This window comes from Xyrauchen texanus, chromosome 1 (genome assembly GCF_025860055.1).
Source record: "Xyrauchen texanus isolate HMW12.3.18 chromosome 1, RBS_HiC_50CHRs, whole genome shotgun sequence".
Lineage (NCBI taxonomy): Eukaryota > Metazoa > Chordata > Actinopteri > Cypriniformes > Catostomidae > Xyrauchen > Xyrauchen texanus.
This window is the reverse complement of record NC_068276.1, coordinates 62,515,003-62,532,502: the sequence shown is the minus strand read 5'-3', so window position 1 is coordinate 62,532,502 and position 17,500 is coordinate 62,515,003. Positions and strand designations below refer to the sequence as shown.

Below are 17,500 nucleotides of genomic sequence, written 5' to 3'. Positions count from 1 at the left end.
GGCTTTATCCACACTAATCACTGTCGGCTAACAGACCGCTAACATACCTTTATCTGTGTGCAGTAATTTACAAGTGTCCCTGTCCATGCAAGAAACGGAAATCAATTATACACTGACACAAGCAGGCCAGAGACAGACAGCAGAGAGAGAGACAGAGAGAGAGAGAGAGAGAGAGAGAGATGCACAAACTCTGTTGCCGCATTAAACCCAATTAAATGGAAGGAAAGTCAAGGCAGAGTGGGTGTTTGTGTCTCGCACAAATGTGCTGGATTTTAAACCAATAACAAAAATGCTTGAGAATGCATCTGTTCTACATTCAGTATTACAACAAAAGAAGCTAAAGGCATATTGAGAATTAAAGGATGATCATTTCCTGAAGAAACTGTATGCATCTATACGGCAGCACCGCAGTGGGAAAAGAAACCGAAACCCAGACTGGCACATTCACGCAATGAAGACTGTTTGGCCTGATGGTCAAAAAGTGTCTTTAGTGTCAGAGGTTTAGAACAAACGCTTAGCAGAATGAATGAGGAATATCAATGTTGCTGTAATGTGTGTCTCATTCATTTCAAAACAAGTCTGGAATACTGATGTGTCTTATGAATGGACATCCGTCCCCTGTGAGCGACTGACCTGTCCTCGTGCCAACACACTGCCACCGTAGAAGCAAGCTCTTTTTACACAAGCAATGAGCGCAGAGACAGATAGAGAGAGAGAGGGCAGGATGAACATGCTTCTGAGGAGAAAGAGGCTAAGACGAACATTTCGAGTGTTACTGCGGTCAGCCTAGCTTGAACAAATTCCAACGGGCTTCATTGTTAGCATCGGCGTTACCTAACACGCATTTGTGGTGTTGGCTATTTCCCTAAACATGTTAGCAGTTAGCATGTTTAATGCTGCATTCAAGTGCACCTGGAAAGATCCTAAGTCCAATTGATGGCAAGAACATTTCCATGTAGAGTACAAATGTTTGTGAGTACAGTTTCTCCGATTCTTCTGAGTCCCTGTAGAGGCCCGATGTTCAGTTACATGCATGAGGTGATAGGATAACGCCAACAGAGCTGACAAACAATAATGCAGCAGTCAAACATCAGGTGGAGCCACACATGAGACCAACAATAATGAGTAAAAAACAGACTTGGAAATCATTCAGTGTAAATACAGAACTGCTTCTGAATAAAGGATGTGTGTGGGCGGGTCTCCAGTGGAGTTATTGACAGCTGTACTGATGCACTCTGGGAGTTCTAACTGAGCGCCCTTAAAAAACAGCAACAGACCTGCTCAAGGACAGCTGAAGGATGGTTGCTATGGGTAACCAGACCAAAAGACTGTGTGTGTGTGTGTGTGTGTGTGTGTGTGTGTGTGTGTGTGTGTGTGTGTGTGATTTCACACAGAAAGCCTGCCAAATTGTCTAATCAATGAGAACCAATGAATCAAATAATCGTATATGAATCTAGTATATACACAATAGGGCTGGGTAAAAACATGTATTATCAGATTGATCATGATCTTCATTTGAACAATCTTCATGTCAATCATTTACTTTATGTATCTTCACAACCCACATTCACAACCAAAATACACCATATGGGACTTAAATTGTCAGTGATTCTCCACTGGTAAATGTTCAGATAAGTGAGGTAAAGTGGTGAAGAAGTTCAGTTCCTTTCACTGCGTGTTGAGAGTAAAACTTTGATTTGACTCGTTGACTGTTTACAGAAACGATATACACACAATCCATTTATCATTGAGTAATGTCGCATTTGGAGGACGCTTTTTTTATCCAAAGTGACTTACAGAGCACTTATTACAGGGACAATCCCCCGGAGCAACCTGGAGTTAAGTGTCTTAATCAAGGACACAATGGTGGTGACTGAGGGGATCGGACCTAAAACCTACAATCTCATCTCATTTCAATCATCTCATCTCATCCCATCTCTTCTCATCTCATCTCATCTCATCTCATCTCATCTCATACCATCTCATCTCATCTCATCCCATCTCATACCATCTCATCTCATCTCATACCATCTCATCTCATCTCATCTCATCTAATACCATCTCATCTCATCTAATACCATCTCATCTCATCTCATACCATCTCATCTCATCTCATCTCATCTCATCTCATCCCATCCCATCTCATCTGATCTCATCTGATCTCATACCATCTCATCTCATCTCATCTCATCTCATACCATCTCATCTCATCTCATCTCATCTCATCTCATACCATCTCATCTCATCTCATCTCATCTCATCTCATACCATATAATCTCATCTCAAACCATTTCATCTCATCTCATACATCTCATCTCATCTCATCTCATCTCATCTCATCTCATCTCATCTCATACCATCTCATGTCATCTCATCTCATCTAATACCATACAATCTCATCTCATCTCATACTATCTCATCTAACACCATATAATCTCATCTCATACCATGTCATCTCATACCATCTCATCTCATACCATCTCATCTCATCTAATACCATATAATCTCATGCCATCTCATCTCATCTCATATCACCTCATCTCATACATCTCATCTCATACCATCTCATCTCATCTAATACCATATAATCTCATCTAATCCATACCATGTCATCTCTCATCTCATACCATCTCATCTCATACCATCTCATCTCATTTCATCTCATCTCATCTAATACCATATAATCTCATGCCATCTCATCTAATCTCATACCATCTCATCTCATACCATCTCATCTCATACCATCTCATCTCATCTCATACCATCTCATCTCATACCATCTCATCTCATACCATCTCATCTCATCTCATACCATCTCATCTCATACCATCTCATCTCATACCATCTCATCTCATCTCATACCATCTCATCTCATACCATCTCATCTCATACCATCTCATCTCATCGCATACCATCTCATCTCATACCATCTCATCTCATACCATCTCATCTCATACCATCTCATCTCATCTCATACCATCTCATCTCATACCATCTCATCTCATACCATCTCATCTCATCTCATCTCATCTCATACCATCTCATCTCATCTCATACCATCTCATCTCATACAATCTCATCTCATCTCATACCATCTCATCTCATCTCATCTAAAACCATATAATCTCATCCCATCTCATCTCATCTCATACTATCTCATCTAAAACCATATAATCTCATCCCATCTCATCTCATCTCATCTAATACCATATAATCTCATCCCATCTCATCTCATCTCATCAAATACCATATAATTTCATACCATCTCATCTCATCTCATACCATCTCATCTCATCTCATCTAATACCATATAATCTCATCCCATCTCATCTCATCTCATCTCATCTCATCCCATCTCATCTCATCTCATCCCATCTCATCTCATACCATCTCATCTCATCTAATACCATATCATCTCATCCCATCTCATCTCATACCATCTCACCATCTCATCTCATCTCATACCATCTCATCTCATCTAATACCATATAATCTCATCCCATCTCAACTCATCTCATCTCATCTAATACCATATAATCTCATACCATCTCATCTCATACCATCTCATACCATCTCATCTCATCTAATACCATATAATCTCATCCCATCTCATCTCATTGCATACCATCTCATCTCATCTCATACCATCTCATCTAATACCATATAATCTCATTCCATCTCATCTCATACCATATAATCTCTTCCCATCTCATCTCATCTCATCTCATCCCATCTCATCTGATCTAGTCTCATACCATATAATCTCATCCCATCTCATCTCATCTCATCTCATCTCATCTCATACATCTCATCTCATACCATCTCATCTCATACCATCTCATCTCATCTAATACCATATAATCTCATCCCATCTCATCTCATCTCATCTCATCTAATACCATATAATCCCATCCCATCTCATCTCATCTCATCTCATACCATCTCATCTCATACCATATAATCTCATCCCATCTCATCTCATACCATCTCATCTCATCTCATCTAATACCATATCATCTCATCCCATCTCATCTCATCTCATACCATCTCACCATCTCATCTCATCTCATACCATACATCTCATGATCTCATACCTTCTCAAATCATACCATATCATCTCATCATCTCACCATTTCATCTCATCTAATACCATATAATCTCATCCCATCTCATACCATTCCATACCATCTCATCTCATACCATATAATCTCTTCCCATCTCATCTCATCTCATCTCATCCCATCTCATCTGATTTCATCTCATACCTTATAATCTCATCCCATCTCATCTCATCTCATCTCATCTCATACCATCTCATCTATTCTCATACCATCTCATCTCATACATCTCATCTCATCTCATCTAATACCATATAATCTCATCCCATCTCATCGCATACTATCTCATCTAATACCATATAATCTCATCTCCTACCATCTAATCTCATCTAATACCATATAATCTCATCCCATCTCATCTCATCTCATACCATCTCATCTCATCTCTTCTAATACCATATAAACTCATCCCATCTCATACTATCTCATCTAATACCATATAATCTCATCCCATCTCATCTCATCTAATACCATATAATCTCATACCATATAATCTCATCCCATCTCATCTCATCTCATCTCATACCATCTCATCTCATCTCATCTCATACCATCTCATCTCATCTCATCTCACCTAATACCATAAAATCTCATCCCATCTCATCTCATCTAATACCATATAATCTCATACCATCTCATCTCATCCCATCTCATCTCATCTCATCTCATCTCATCTCATCTCATCTAATACCATATAATCTCATACCATCTCATCTCATACCATCTCATCTCATCTCATCTCATCTCATCTAATACCATATAATCTCATCTCATCTCATCTCATACCATCTCATCTCATCTCATACCATCTCATCTCATCATCTCATCTCATACCATCTCATCTCATCTCATCTCATCTAATACCATATAATCTCATCCCATCTCATCTCATCTCATCTAATACCATATAATCTCATACCATCTCATCTCATACCATCTCATCTCATCTCATACATCTCATCTCATCTCATCTAATACCATATAATCTCATCCCATCTCATCTCATACCATCTCATCTCATACCATCTTATCTCATCTCATCTCATACCATCTCATCTCATCTCATCTAATACCATATAATCTCATACCATCTCATCTCATCTCATACATCTCATCTCATCTCATCTAATACCATATAATCTCATCCCATCTCATCTCATACCATCTCATCTCATCTCATACCATCTCATCTCATCTCATCTCATACCATCTCATCTCATCTCATCTCATCTAATACCATATAATCTCATCTCATCTCATCTCATCTCATACCATCTCATCTCATCTCATCTCATCTCATCTCATCTCATACCATCTCATCTCATCTCATCTCATCTAATACCATATAATCTCATCCCATCTCATCTCATCTCATACTATCTCATCTAATACCATATAATCTCATCCCATCTCATCTCATCTCATCTCATCTAATACCATATAATCTCATCCCATCTCATCTCATCTCATCTCATCTAATACCATATAATCTCATACCATCTCATCTCATCTCATCTCATCTCATCCCGTCTCATCTCATCTAATACCATATAATCCCATCCCATCTCATCTCATCTCAACTCATCCCATCCCATCTCATCTCATACCATCTCATCTCATACCATATCATCTCATCCCATCTCATCTCATACCATCTCATCTCATCTAATACCATATCATCTCATCCCATCTCATCTCATACCATCTCACCATCTCATTTCATCTCATACCATCTCATCTCATACCATACATCTCATGATCTCATACCTTCTCATATCATACCATATCATCTCATCATCTCACCATCTCATCTCATCTAATACCATATAATCTCATCCCATCTCATCCCATCTCATCTCATCTCATCATCTCAACTCATCTCATCTCATACCATACCATACTATACCATCTCACCATCTCATCTCATCTCATCTCATCTCATCATCTCAACTCATCTCATCTCATTCCATACTATACCATCTCATCTCATCATATCTCATATCATCTCATCTCATCATCTCACCATCTCAACTCATCCTATACCATCTCATCACATCTCATCTCAACTCATCTCATCTCATCTCATACCATACCATACTATACCATCTCATCTCATCTCATATTATCATCTCATCTCATCTCATACCATCTCATCTCATCCTATACCATCTCATCTCATCATCTCATCTCATCTAATACCATATAATCTCATCCCATCTCATCTCATCTCATACCATCTCATCTCATCCCATCTCATCTCATCTCATCCCATCTCATCTCATCATATCTCATATCATCATCTCATCTCATACCATCTCATCCCATCTCATCTCATCATATCTCATATCATCATCTCATATATCATCTCATATCATACCCTACCCCAACTGTCTGTATGTCAGTCTGTCTTCCTGCCTGCCTATCTATCTATCTATCTATCTATCTATCTATCTATCTGTCTGTCTGTCTGTCTGTCTGTCTGTCTGTCTATCTATTTATCTGTCTATGTATCATTTGCCTGTCTATCTGTCTATCTATATGTCTGTCTGTCTTTCTGTCTCTCTGACTGTCTCTGTCTGTCTGTCTGTCTGTCTGTCTGTCTATCTGTCTGTCTGTCTGTCTGTCTGTCTACCTATCTATCTATGTATCTGTCTATGTATCATTTCCCTGTCTATCTGTCTATCTATATGTCTGTCTGTCTCTCTATCTATCTGTCTGTCTTTTCTATCTATCTATCTATCTATCTATCTATCTATCTATCTATCTATCTATCTATCTATCTATCTATCTATCTATCTATCTATCTATCTATCTATCTACCCGTCTCTGACTGTCTATCGTTCTACCTATCTATATGTTTTTTCTTTCTGTCTCTCTCTCTCTCTCTCTTTCTCCGTCTGTATGAAAAAAGTGGTTGCATCTCAGCTTCTGTCCTATTTCGCCACACACAATCTCTTTGAATGTTTTCAATCTAGATTTCGTCCTCTACACAGCACTGAGACTGCACCCATCAAAGTTGTTAATGATCTACTGATGGCTGTGGACTCTGGAGCCATCACTTTCCTGGTCCTTTTAGACACCAGTTCTGCTTTAGACACTGTCTTTCATAGCATCCTCATCGCTAGGCTCTCTGGAATTGTCATCTTTGGCACTGCTCAGTCCTGGTTCACCTCTTACCTCTCTGGCCGCCAACACTACATTTCTATTCATCAGTATAATTCTGTTCCTGTTTCTCAAGGTGTTCCCCAGGGTTCTGTATCACTGACCCCACAATCTATTTCATATTCATCTCCTCTTTCACAAAAACGTCTTTCTATCATCCACGTAACATTGCGTGACTCCACCCCATTCTTAGAAACTCTTGTTCACGCCTTTATTAATTCTACACGTGACCACTGTGATACCCCCCCAATCAACATTATGACACGACTGAGCTTAACTTGTATTAAATCTGGAATATTCCTTGAACTATCATTGATGATTAGAACCGTATTGTAAAATGCTCCAAAGAAAAGTTGACCTGCATACATGTGCGCTTTTATTTTCTGCCATGTTTGTTCTTTATCAAGCTCTAACGCTTTCCTTTTCAAGGTTTTTCCCATCACATCAGTCTATCAGCAGCTGACGTACATGTACATTCCTTCTTCAAAAACTTCACTAAGGCCCAACAATACTGCAGAGAAAAGCACACGGATCTGGCGACTACTGACAACATGAATGATCTGAACAGACTTCACGCACAACGGGGCACATCCTCGCTTCTCCTGTCGAAAGCAGATGTGTTATTCTGGCACTGGACTCGAGACAGAGAGATGGAATATAGAAACTGAGCTCCTGGTGAACCACAAGGAGGGAATCAGCATTGTGCTGTCATGGGTAAAAATTGATATTGATATGATACCCCCTGAACCGATTACAACATTACAATTATGGAGTGGTGGTGGCGTAGTGGCTAAAGCACATAACTTGTCAGAAGGTTGCTGGTTTGATCCCCTCAGTCACCACCATTGTGTCCTTGAGTAAGGCACTTAACTCCAGGTTGCTCCGGGGGGATTGTCCCTGTAATAAGTGCTCTGTATAATACATTGGTACTCAGAAGGTTGCTGGTTTGATCCCCACAGTCACCACCATTGTGTCCTTGAGTAAGGCACTTAACTCCAGGTTGCTCCGGGGGGATTGTCCCTGTAATAAGTGCTCTGTATAATACATTGGTACTCAGAAGGTTGCTGGTTTGATCCCCACAGTCACCACCATTGTGCCCTTGAGTAAGGCACTTAACTCCAGGTTGCTCCGGGGGGATTGTCCCTGTAATTAGTGCTCTGTATAATACATTGGTACTCAGAAGGTTGCTGGTTTGATCCCCACAGTCACCACCATTGTGTCCTTGAGTAAGACACTTAACTCCAGGTTGCTCCGGGGGGATTGTCCCTGTAATAAGTGCACTGTAAGTCACTTTGGATTAAAGCGTCTGCCAAATGCATTAACGTAAATGTAATTGTAATCAGTTTTGTCTGTTATGATGGTAAGCAATAACAACCAGACTCATTTTAATTGTTCAAACAAATCCTGAAATGATGTTGTGCAACATGCTGTTAAAAGGCAACACTAAACGCTGTTGTTGAGGTGATTGATTTACAGTATGCTAACCTGCATCTCTTGCTTCTACAGGACAGAACAATCAAGAGAAATGTATCTTTATCATGTCCAAACATACATTTAGAGAGGCTCTGATTTACTGTAGACAGTATCACAGAGTTGGTCAGTGTGAGGAACCTGCAGATCGGACCGCTGATACGCAAGGATCTTACACCTTTATCAGCCTTTTCCAAGACATGTTTCATTCAGAAATGGATATCCAGATGATTCTGCAGACTGTGTTGCACAGCAGTTGTGGGACAATCAGTCATGCAATACCAGCAAATGCTTTTCTGCTCTGCCGGTAATATTTCACTGTATTTTACACACCCGTGTTTAGATTCGCCCCTTATTGAGAATTCACTGAATTAAAACTCCTTTTTCTAAGGTTAAACAAATATATATAAATAAATATATATACATATATATATTTATAAAGTCATTCCAATTAAACAATATACATTCTGCATATATTGTTTTCTTTTTACCTTGTGGGGACATTTTGTCGGTCCCCATGAGGAAAACAGCTTATAAATCATACTAAATTATGTTTTTTGAAAATGTAAAAATGCAGAATGTTTTCTGTGAGGGTTAGGTTTAGGGGTAGGGTTAGGTTTAGGGGATAGAATATAAAGTTTGTACAGTATAAACACCATTATGTCTATGGAAAGTCCCCATAAAACATGGAAACGCTACGTGTGTGTGTGTGTGTGTGTGTGTGTGTGTGTGTGTGTGTATGAGTGTGTGTGTGTGTGTGTGTGAGAGTGTGTATGAGTGTGTGTGTGTGTGTGTGTGTGTGTGTGTGTGTGTGTGTGTGTGTGTGTGTGTGTGTGTGTGTGTGTGTGTGTGTGAGTGTGTGTGTGTGTGAGTGTGTATTTATCACTTTGTGGGGACCAAATGTCCCCATAAGGATAGTAAAACCCGAAATGTTTGACCTTGTGGGGACATTTTGTCGGTCCCCATGAGGAAAACAGCTTATAAATCATACTAAATTATGTTTTTTGAAAATGTAAAAATGCAGAAAGTTTTCTGTGAGGGTTAGGTTTAGGGGTAGGGTTAGGTTTAGGGGATAGAATATAAAGTTTGTACAGTATAAAAACTATTATGTCTATGGAAAGTCCCCATAAAACATGGAAACACAACAAGTGTGTGTGTGTGTGTCAAAAATTTCAGTTTTACTATCCTTATGGGGACATTTGGTGCCCACAAAGTGATAAATCACACACACTCACACACACACACACACACACACACACACACACACACACACACACACACACACACACACACACACACACACACACACATAACAATGTTATTTCTATTTCCATGCATGATGAAGACAGTGTGTTTGATACTCACAGGACACATGGAGCTTCACAACACCTGCTCACTGTCTGCTTTCTTTATACATAAAAGAGCAGCGTGAAGATTCTGCTAAACATCTCCTTTTGTGTTAGGGCACGAGGGTTTCCCGGGAATGTTCCAGCATTGTGGAATTGTGTGAGCTGTTCTCTTGTGTTCTTGAATGTTCTCACAGAACAGTAATCTGTCAGATTCAAGTGTGTTCACACATCGCTGCAGTAATCATGATCATTCAAACAGCTGAACGAAGATGCAAGAGAACTGCAATCCAGTTATGCATGCAACGGCACATTAGTGAGTGATCTCATGGAGTGGACAACTAAAGTCAATGTGTCTGGCAGGACATCATTACTCCTGGTTCGGGACGGTAACACTCGAGCGACACTGAATGCAGAAGAACGACTCTTGAGTTTGTGTCTACAGCAGTCTGAAGTATGACATCATCAGATTATATCTGATTAATAACGCTCTAGCCTGCTACTGTGCAGTCGATGACTCGAGAACTGCTCTTTACGAACAGAGTCAATGATCTGCTGGAGAATCTTCATTCATGGGCTCTGATAACACATCCCATGATGCAACACACTTATAGTCACCATTGTGGAAAGCACAAGCTGAAGCACTGTCTACTACACAGCTCAGTATCTACGGCAGGACTCTTAAACCTCCTGTGATTTTGGGGGGTTTTAAAGAGTTAAAAACAGCGAATAGCTTCTCCCAAACCGTTGGGTTCTCCACAACAGTTAATGAGAAAACAATATACTCTTTATTATTTATGTATTTATATTTTAGGGCTGCGCGATTAATCCAAATCTTCATTCAATTGCAATATGAGCAAATTTTATAATTGTTGTTGATGTTAGTTTGCTATTCAGTGCACATCTTTTGGACACTAATGAGATCTCTAATCAGAATGCATCGTGCAGAAACGTGCCAGTGAGAAACATAAATAAAATAATGAACACTATCATGTATGCAAAGACACATTTTCCCTCCTGGAATGTGTTTCTGAACACTGGATTTTGTACATGTAAAATAGATGAACAACAATTGCACAGCCCTAGTTTATGCTTGTGTAATGCCAGGGTATTCTGGTATTTTGCTCTTTTTCTTTCTGCAGGTAGATGTTTATATATATAAATTAAATTAAATAATAAAATAAATAACTAAATAAAATAGAATAAAATAAACAAAATAAATACAATAAAATAAATAAATAAAAAAGAAAATAATAAAATAAATAAACAAAAAATAATAGAATAACATTAAATAAATAAATAAATAAATAACTGGATTTATTTCAAACAGAAACAACTTAAGTATTCTTTTAATCTTTTGTAGTCTGACTATGTATTTATGAAGTATCAGCACTGACAGATAGATGGCGTCTAGAAGAAATGATATTTTAAAAAGTGTTTGTTTCGTGTAAAGAACGTGTATTCAACACTGTCCTCAACCGGGTCTTTTTGACCCGGACAAACAATGACATTTTTTTGAATTGTCTCCAAGACAGAAGGGTGAACGTGAAGTTTTTAAGCAGAAATAGAGCAATTGATGTGCTATTAGTAACACTGATATTCACAACTACATGAGATGGCACTGTGATTCTGATCAAAGGCGCCGTCTCGCGGTCCGATATCTCTGATCATCCTGGTATTGCGAGCCATCTTTACTACTCCTTGATCACTGTGAGATCTCTACAAGATAATAAAATAACTCAATGATTCGTGTCCATTAATGTATTCATTTATTTGGCAAGTTGTCTTGTAATAAGCCGGATAATGAGCCGTCATACAGCAACAGAGGTGGAAATCAACTGTTCAGTGATTTCACTGCAGATCAGTATTGTATGTCCATGTTTTTATTTATTTGGTTAGTAGCCATAAGTGTGATCATGTACACCCCTACAGGCTGATACAAGAGTCTCCGCTTCACCTCGAGGTTCTGATCGTTATCACAAAATAAACCCAACAGACAACCAGCTGTTCATTATCACTTACATATTGACCACAAAACAAAACCCAACATGATCACACAGGAAATCCACATGTAGCTACTGAATGTTTCAGGACTCTGATATCAAATCATTCAAGCGGCATTTCCCATTAATAACCTCTGAGACACGGTTCTGTCCTGTGGGAGCCACGCTCACAAAAACAATGCTGAGAGTGATTCTGAGGCATTTTGACTCCCCTTACAGTTGGGGTTAGGGTGTACGTTAATACATTCCCTTTCCATGTATTCAACTCACTTTTGGTGACCCTCTGTGAACTTTTCACCCAGAAACTGGAGCACACCTGTGCCAATCTGTCAACACTTCCGATCAGAACTTTAACCTACCATCACCGAATCCACAGTGAGCTCAGACTGCAGGACCGTAAACCAGACAAACATTAAACAAACATATCCACGAGACAGGCACGTACCGTGACTCCCCCGCGTGAGGAACTTCATTCTGTTGATGTTGATGGGCACAGTGCCATGTTTGTTGTGGAAATGATGAATATGATGGGTCGTGCTGAGACTGGACGATACTCGAGCAGAAACCGCCGGGCCGGGAAACGCGAGCAACGCTAGAAACAAAACCACACGCCATAAACTGGACACGCTGGTCCAGAAGGCCCTGGGCGGAGCCGAAGCTGGGGCTTGTGGGTAAATCAATAATCCACTGGTCAGAATTAATGCCCGCAGGGCAGAGGATAAAGGGGGCAGGGCCTCCATGCCACACCTCCTCACGTGACAAATAGAGGAAGACATGTCACATCAAATCCGAATCCATGATTCCAAGAGATTCCCTCGACCACTTGGAGGTAAAAACGAAAAACCTTGAATATGATCCTAGAAAAACTGCAAAGTGGAGAGAAAAAAAGCTTCAGGAAATCAAAAAAAATCGGATAAAAAATGGATAAAAAATAAAATCCAATTTCCAGTGCTGCAATCCAACGCAGAAGTCAAACTAAATTAAACCAAACTGAAGAAAAACCCCGTAAACTCCCCAAACTGTAATAATATTTGCCAGCTATAGCTTACTCTTCAATCTGAATATAACGGACATCGGTATAATCTATACCTGAATGCAAGACAATGGAAATCCTCCAACAAACTACAATCGTTCTGGCTCTGACGGAGCTGACCTTGTCAAGAAGGTCCACAGATTATCCATCCAAAGCAAACAACTGGAGAAACCTAAATAAAAAAGTCCCCAAGGAATGAGTTGAGAGTGATGATGGTCCAGTTGATGAATTCTCCTCTTAGATGATCAAACCTCCAGAGATGTGCAGAAAACACAGAGGTGAAGCTATTAGACAAACACGCACACGGCACTCGGGATGGACAAACAGATGCATGGAGGTGGAAATAAACCAATCCAGTGGTCTCGTCTCAGCCTCATCACTAAACCAGCGCAAAACAAGCCCGTCGTCTGTCCGAACCCCTCTGTATGTCTCCGGCAGAGAGAGAGAGAGAGAGAGAGAGAGAGAGAGAGAGAGAGAGAGAGAGAGAGCCGTCCGGATCCGGGCAGGAAGGTCTCATGCTAATCAGACTGGATCCTGCAGCATCTTCGGGTCCATCCTCACACAGAATGCTGATCTAACTCTAAGCGACAGTTCCCGTGGCACCAGAGAGAGAGATGTGGCAGTGCTGAAGCTGAGGAGACTCGTTGCCCGTGTGAAAGAGCCCGAGACTGAGAGAGAAGAGTGAGACACAGCTGCAGAGAAACAGAGAGAGAGACTGAGGAGGTGGGAGGGAGTGAACGAGAGAGAGAGAGAGAAAGAGGGGGCGAGCAGGGAAACACACACGGGCGGGTGACTGCTCGCTACCCTCAATGACTAATTTGGTCGCAGTAAAACCTCAAGAGGGTTTGTGTTTCTATCACTGCACTGCGAGTCCACATTCACACCCACTGGAGACTCAAATCCCTCACGAGATCTCTTTGGAATCTCAATTCTTTCTCAAGACAGCAGTGAGGACAAATGGAGAGCAGATGGAGACTATTAATCCTTAAGAAAGTCACCAGCAATCTCACGTGTCTCCTCTTTCCTTGGTTGTCCTTCTTTGATCCTTATATGGACAACACATGCTATTATTTCTGAGTTATTTATCTTCAGTAAAAAGGTAATCAAAGATGTTGTTTTGTTTTCTGTGAAATAAACGATATTTATTAATGTGACGACTCGGTCGGCCCCCAATCGAGCTAATCAGCCGAGGAGAGGGATAAGGCCGAGCTGGATGTGGCAGTTTGGGAGAGAGAGAGCCACACGCAGCTGCCATGTGTGTTTATGTTTTGTGTCTTTTTAATTTTCATTAAACATTATTTTGATGGTTCAGCCGGTTCCCGCCTCCTCCTTGCCCATTATAAACCTTGTTACATTGATCCCGAAACCCGGAAAGGAGGAGGGATGGGCTGTCATGGAGTCCTCGCCACTGCCGTCCGCCCAAACAAGCAGCCACTGCCATCCACGGAGGGATGGAAGAGACTCTGCCAGCCACCTGGACGTGGAGGAATGGCCGCCGTCCGCGAGCAGAAGAGGGGCCTGTTGCCGGCCACCAGGGGAGGAACGAGCTGGCGTTTGCCAGAGGGCAGAGGATCGGTTTAGGACCGAATGACAGCGTGTCTGGGAGACAGCGAGCAAGTTCTTCTCTCTCTCTGTCTTTGTCTCTCTCTCTCTCTGGAAGACATTGAGCAAGTTCTTTCTTTCTCTCTCTTTGCCTCTCTCTCTCTCTGTCTGTCTGTCTGTCTGTCTGTGTCTACCCTCACCCTGTCCCCACGGCTCCCCTCGTCTCTCCCCCAGATTCACAGGACAGAATGGCTAGAAGGGCAGCGTCTTAGTCAGACCAATGGCGCCTGGCCTGACTCGGGCGGAGGAGAAATGTGATGAGGAGGGGGGCGTGGCCGGGCCATGATGGCGCATGTCTGGTGCTGAATCAGCTGATCAGCGGAAGAGTGAGATAAGGGGAAGCCGGTTGGAAAGAGAGAGTGGCGCACGCGGCCGCATTACACCTGTGTCTGTTTGTGTAATGTTTATGTTTGTTTTAATTTACCATTAAAGTTTATGTTTACTGGTCAAACAAATGTTTCATGAAAACTTAAAAATACATAAACATAAACACACATAGCAGCTGCGTGTGGCTCTCACTCTCCTGAACTGCCGCATCCGGCTCGTCTTCATCCCTCTCCTCGGCTGATTAGCCCGATTGGGGGCCGACCGAGCGCACTCACGGCCCGGCCCCGCCCTCCTCCTCATCACAATTAACCTCTGCAATTTTTCCACACCCACATTTAAAAGCTCACCTTAAACACACTGCAAAATTTGGACTTAAATAATTCCTGTCTCATTTTATAGAACTATACAGTATGTTTATATATAAATAAGGGTAATTATTTTCTGGGGCTGCCATTCTGTCACTGCAAGTGCACCTGAGAACGTGTTCTTCTCAGTCTGTCGCAAACAGGCTGGGACTCTCTCAGGCGGTTTAGCTTTTGAAATGGGTTCAGATGAAAGTCAGTGAGCATTTTCACGTGATATGAAGAGACACAGCAGCTTATCACTCGCCGGCCTCCATTCTCCATAGAGTAAATCCACTCCTGTGTATATTATGAACAGGACATGCATTGTGCACAATGAATACGCATGCAGTGCTTCACATAATCAGTAACTGAGTTGTGCAGAGTCAAGCGAGTACCTCCTGAAAATTAGTATATGCAAATTTTAGCCACAGAAAGTGGAGAAAAACATTGGTGAAATTCTGCCCATTGTACAAAAGTACCTGGATTTGTTCCTGGCAGGCAGCAGATGTCCTAACCCCTGATTGTCCATAGACAACAAGTGTATATTTAGAGTGCAAACATCTTCCTCGTTGTTTCATTGAATATCTTGGTGTGGTTGGAAAGCGGAGAACCTCATCAGTGATCATTAATAGTTAAGAACATATTTTGCAGATTATTTCTTTATCATGCTTTTTCAACTGGACTGCATATGTAGTTCTGAGCTTCTGAGACATAACATTGCACTATTTACCCAAACAAACTCACAGACAAGTAAACAGTGGCTCATGTTAAAGAAAACAACCTAAGGTACGAGTTGATATAGAGTTTATGGATGTTTGGGGCTTAGAAAAGTGCTGATTGCAGCAGACATAAGACGTTTATCTGTGTTGTCTTACAGCAGGGTTCCTCAAAAGGCAACCGCGAGACAATTTCACCCCTGTACACAGCAGGCGCTGTTGCTGCTCTATAAACAATGCTCACGGTCTTTTATTTAAATTATTGCAATCCTTTGCTGTATTATCCTTAAGAACAATATTAATGCTAATTGGTATAATAAATTAATTGGCAATTAGGGAAAGTGCAGGGTGTAGATCGACTTTGCAGATGAGCAACGTTGACAGTATTTGGCTCATGATGAAAACTTTACAGTGATCATATTTCACATTATGAATCTTTTAATAAACATTCAAAAGGAGGTCTGAGTATCTCAGCGAGTATTGATGCTGACTATCACACCTGGAGTCGTGAGTTTGAATTCAGGGCGTGCTGAGTGACTCCAGACAGGTCTCCTTAGCAACCAAATTGGCCCAGTTGCTAGGGAGGGTAGAGTCACATGGGGTAACCTCTTCGTGGTGATTAGTGGTTCTCGCTCTCGGTGGGGCGTGTGGTGAGTTGTGCGTGGATGCAGCGGAGAATAGCGTGAAGCCTCCACACGCGCTACGTCACCACGGTAACACGCTCAACAAGTCACGTGATAAGATGCGCGGATCAACTACGTAAGAGATACTGTACAGTCAGCCGGTGATCAGGACCCCGATGTGAAGCGGAGACTCTTGCATCACCCTGAACGGGTTTATTTTGCGATAACAACTAGCTAGCTGTACATTATCCTGCTTATTACATGGCAAATAAATAGATACCTGCACACGAAACACTGGCATGAGTTGAATTATTTATCAACTTAATTTTAGAGATCCAAGAAGCAGGAGAGATGACACGCAATACTGAGTGGTCTGATATGTGCGGTTGTTCCTCAGAAATATCAGACCACTAGATGGTGCCATTGACCAATCAGAATGGAGTTTTCTAGAGAGCCGTGAAATATGGCAAAGTAGCAATTCTCCCGTCGTTACAACAACAACAGTTACAATATCAGTAAGTAGCAAGTTATGTTGTGTATGCACAAAACAACTCAGATCATCGTAGCCACTGCTTAAAGCCCCTAAAGAGTGCCCGATTGCAATAAACAATTAATTTTTTTACCCAGTTTTTTTGTCTTGTCTTTTCCTCAAGAACCACAAAGACATACACTCTGAGGAGTAAAGTATCTGCAAAATGCATCAATGTAAATATGACTTGAGTGAACATAATAGACTTCCTCTTATGTTCTGCAGTC

The 17,500-nt window shown here is 41.1% G+C and overlaps 1 protein-coding gene across 7 annotated transcripts in view; it reads right to left on the bottom strand.

Moving 5' to 3' along the window:
- The window catches only part of LOC127649456 (neurexin-2-like), a 600,635-nt gene that overhangs the window by 145,643 nt on the left and 437,492 nt on the right, over window positions 1-17,500 (bottom strand). Inside the window, exon 1 of one of the 7 annotated variants that reach the window (XM_052134601.1) lies at window positions 12,545-13,790. The exons of the other annotated variants lie outside the window; for them this stretch is intronic. Within the exon in view, the coding sequence (XP_051990561.1) occupies window positions 12,545-12,875 (331 nt within the window). The 5' untranslated portion in view covers window positions 12,876-13,790. Of the gene's footprint in view, window positions 1-12,544; window positions 13,791-17,500 lie in introns of those variants that run through there. 7 annotated transcript variants of the gene reach the window in all.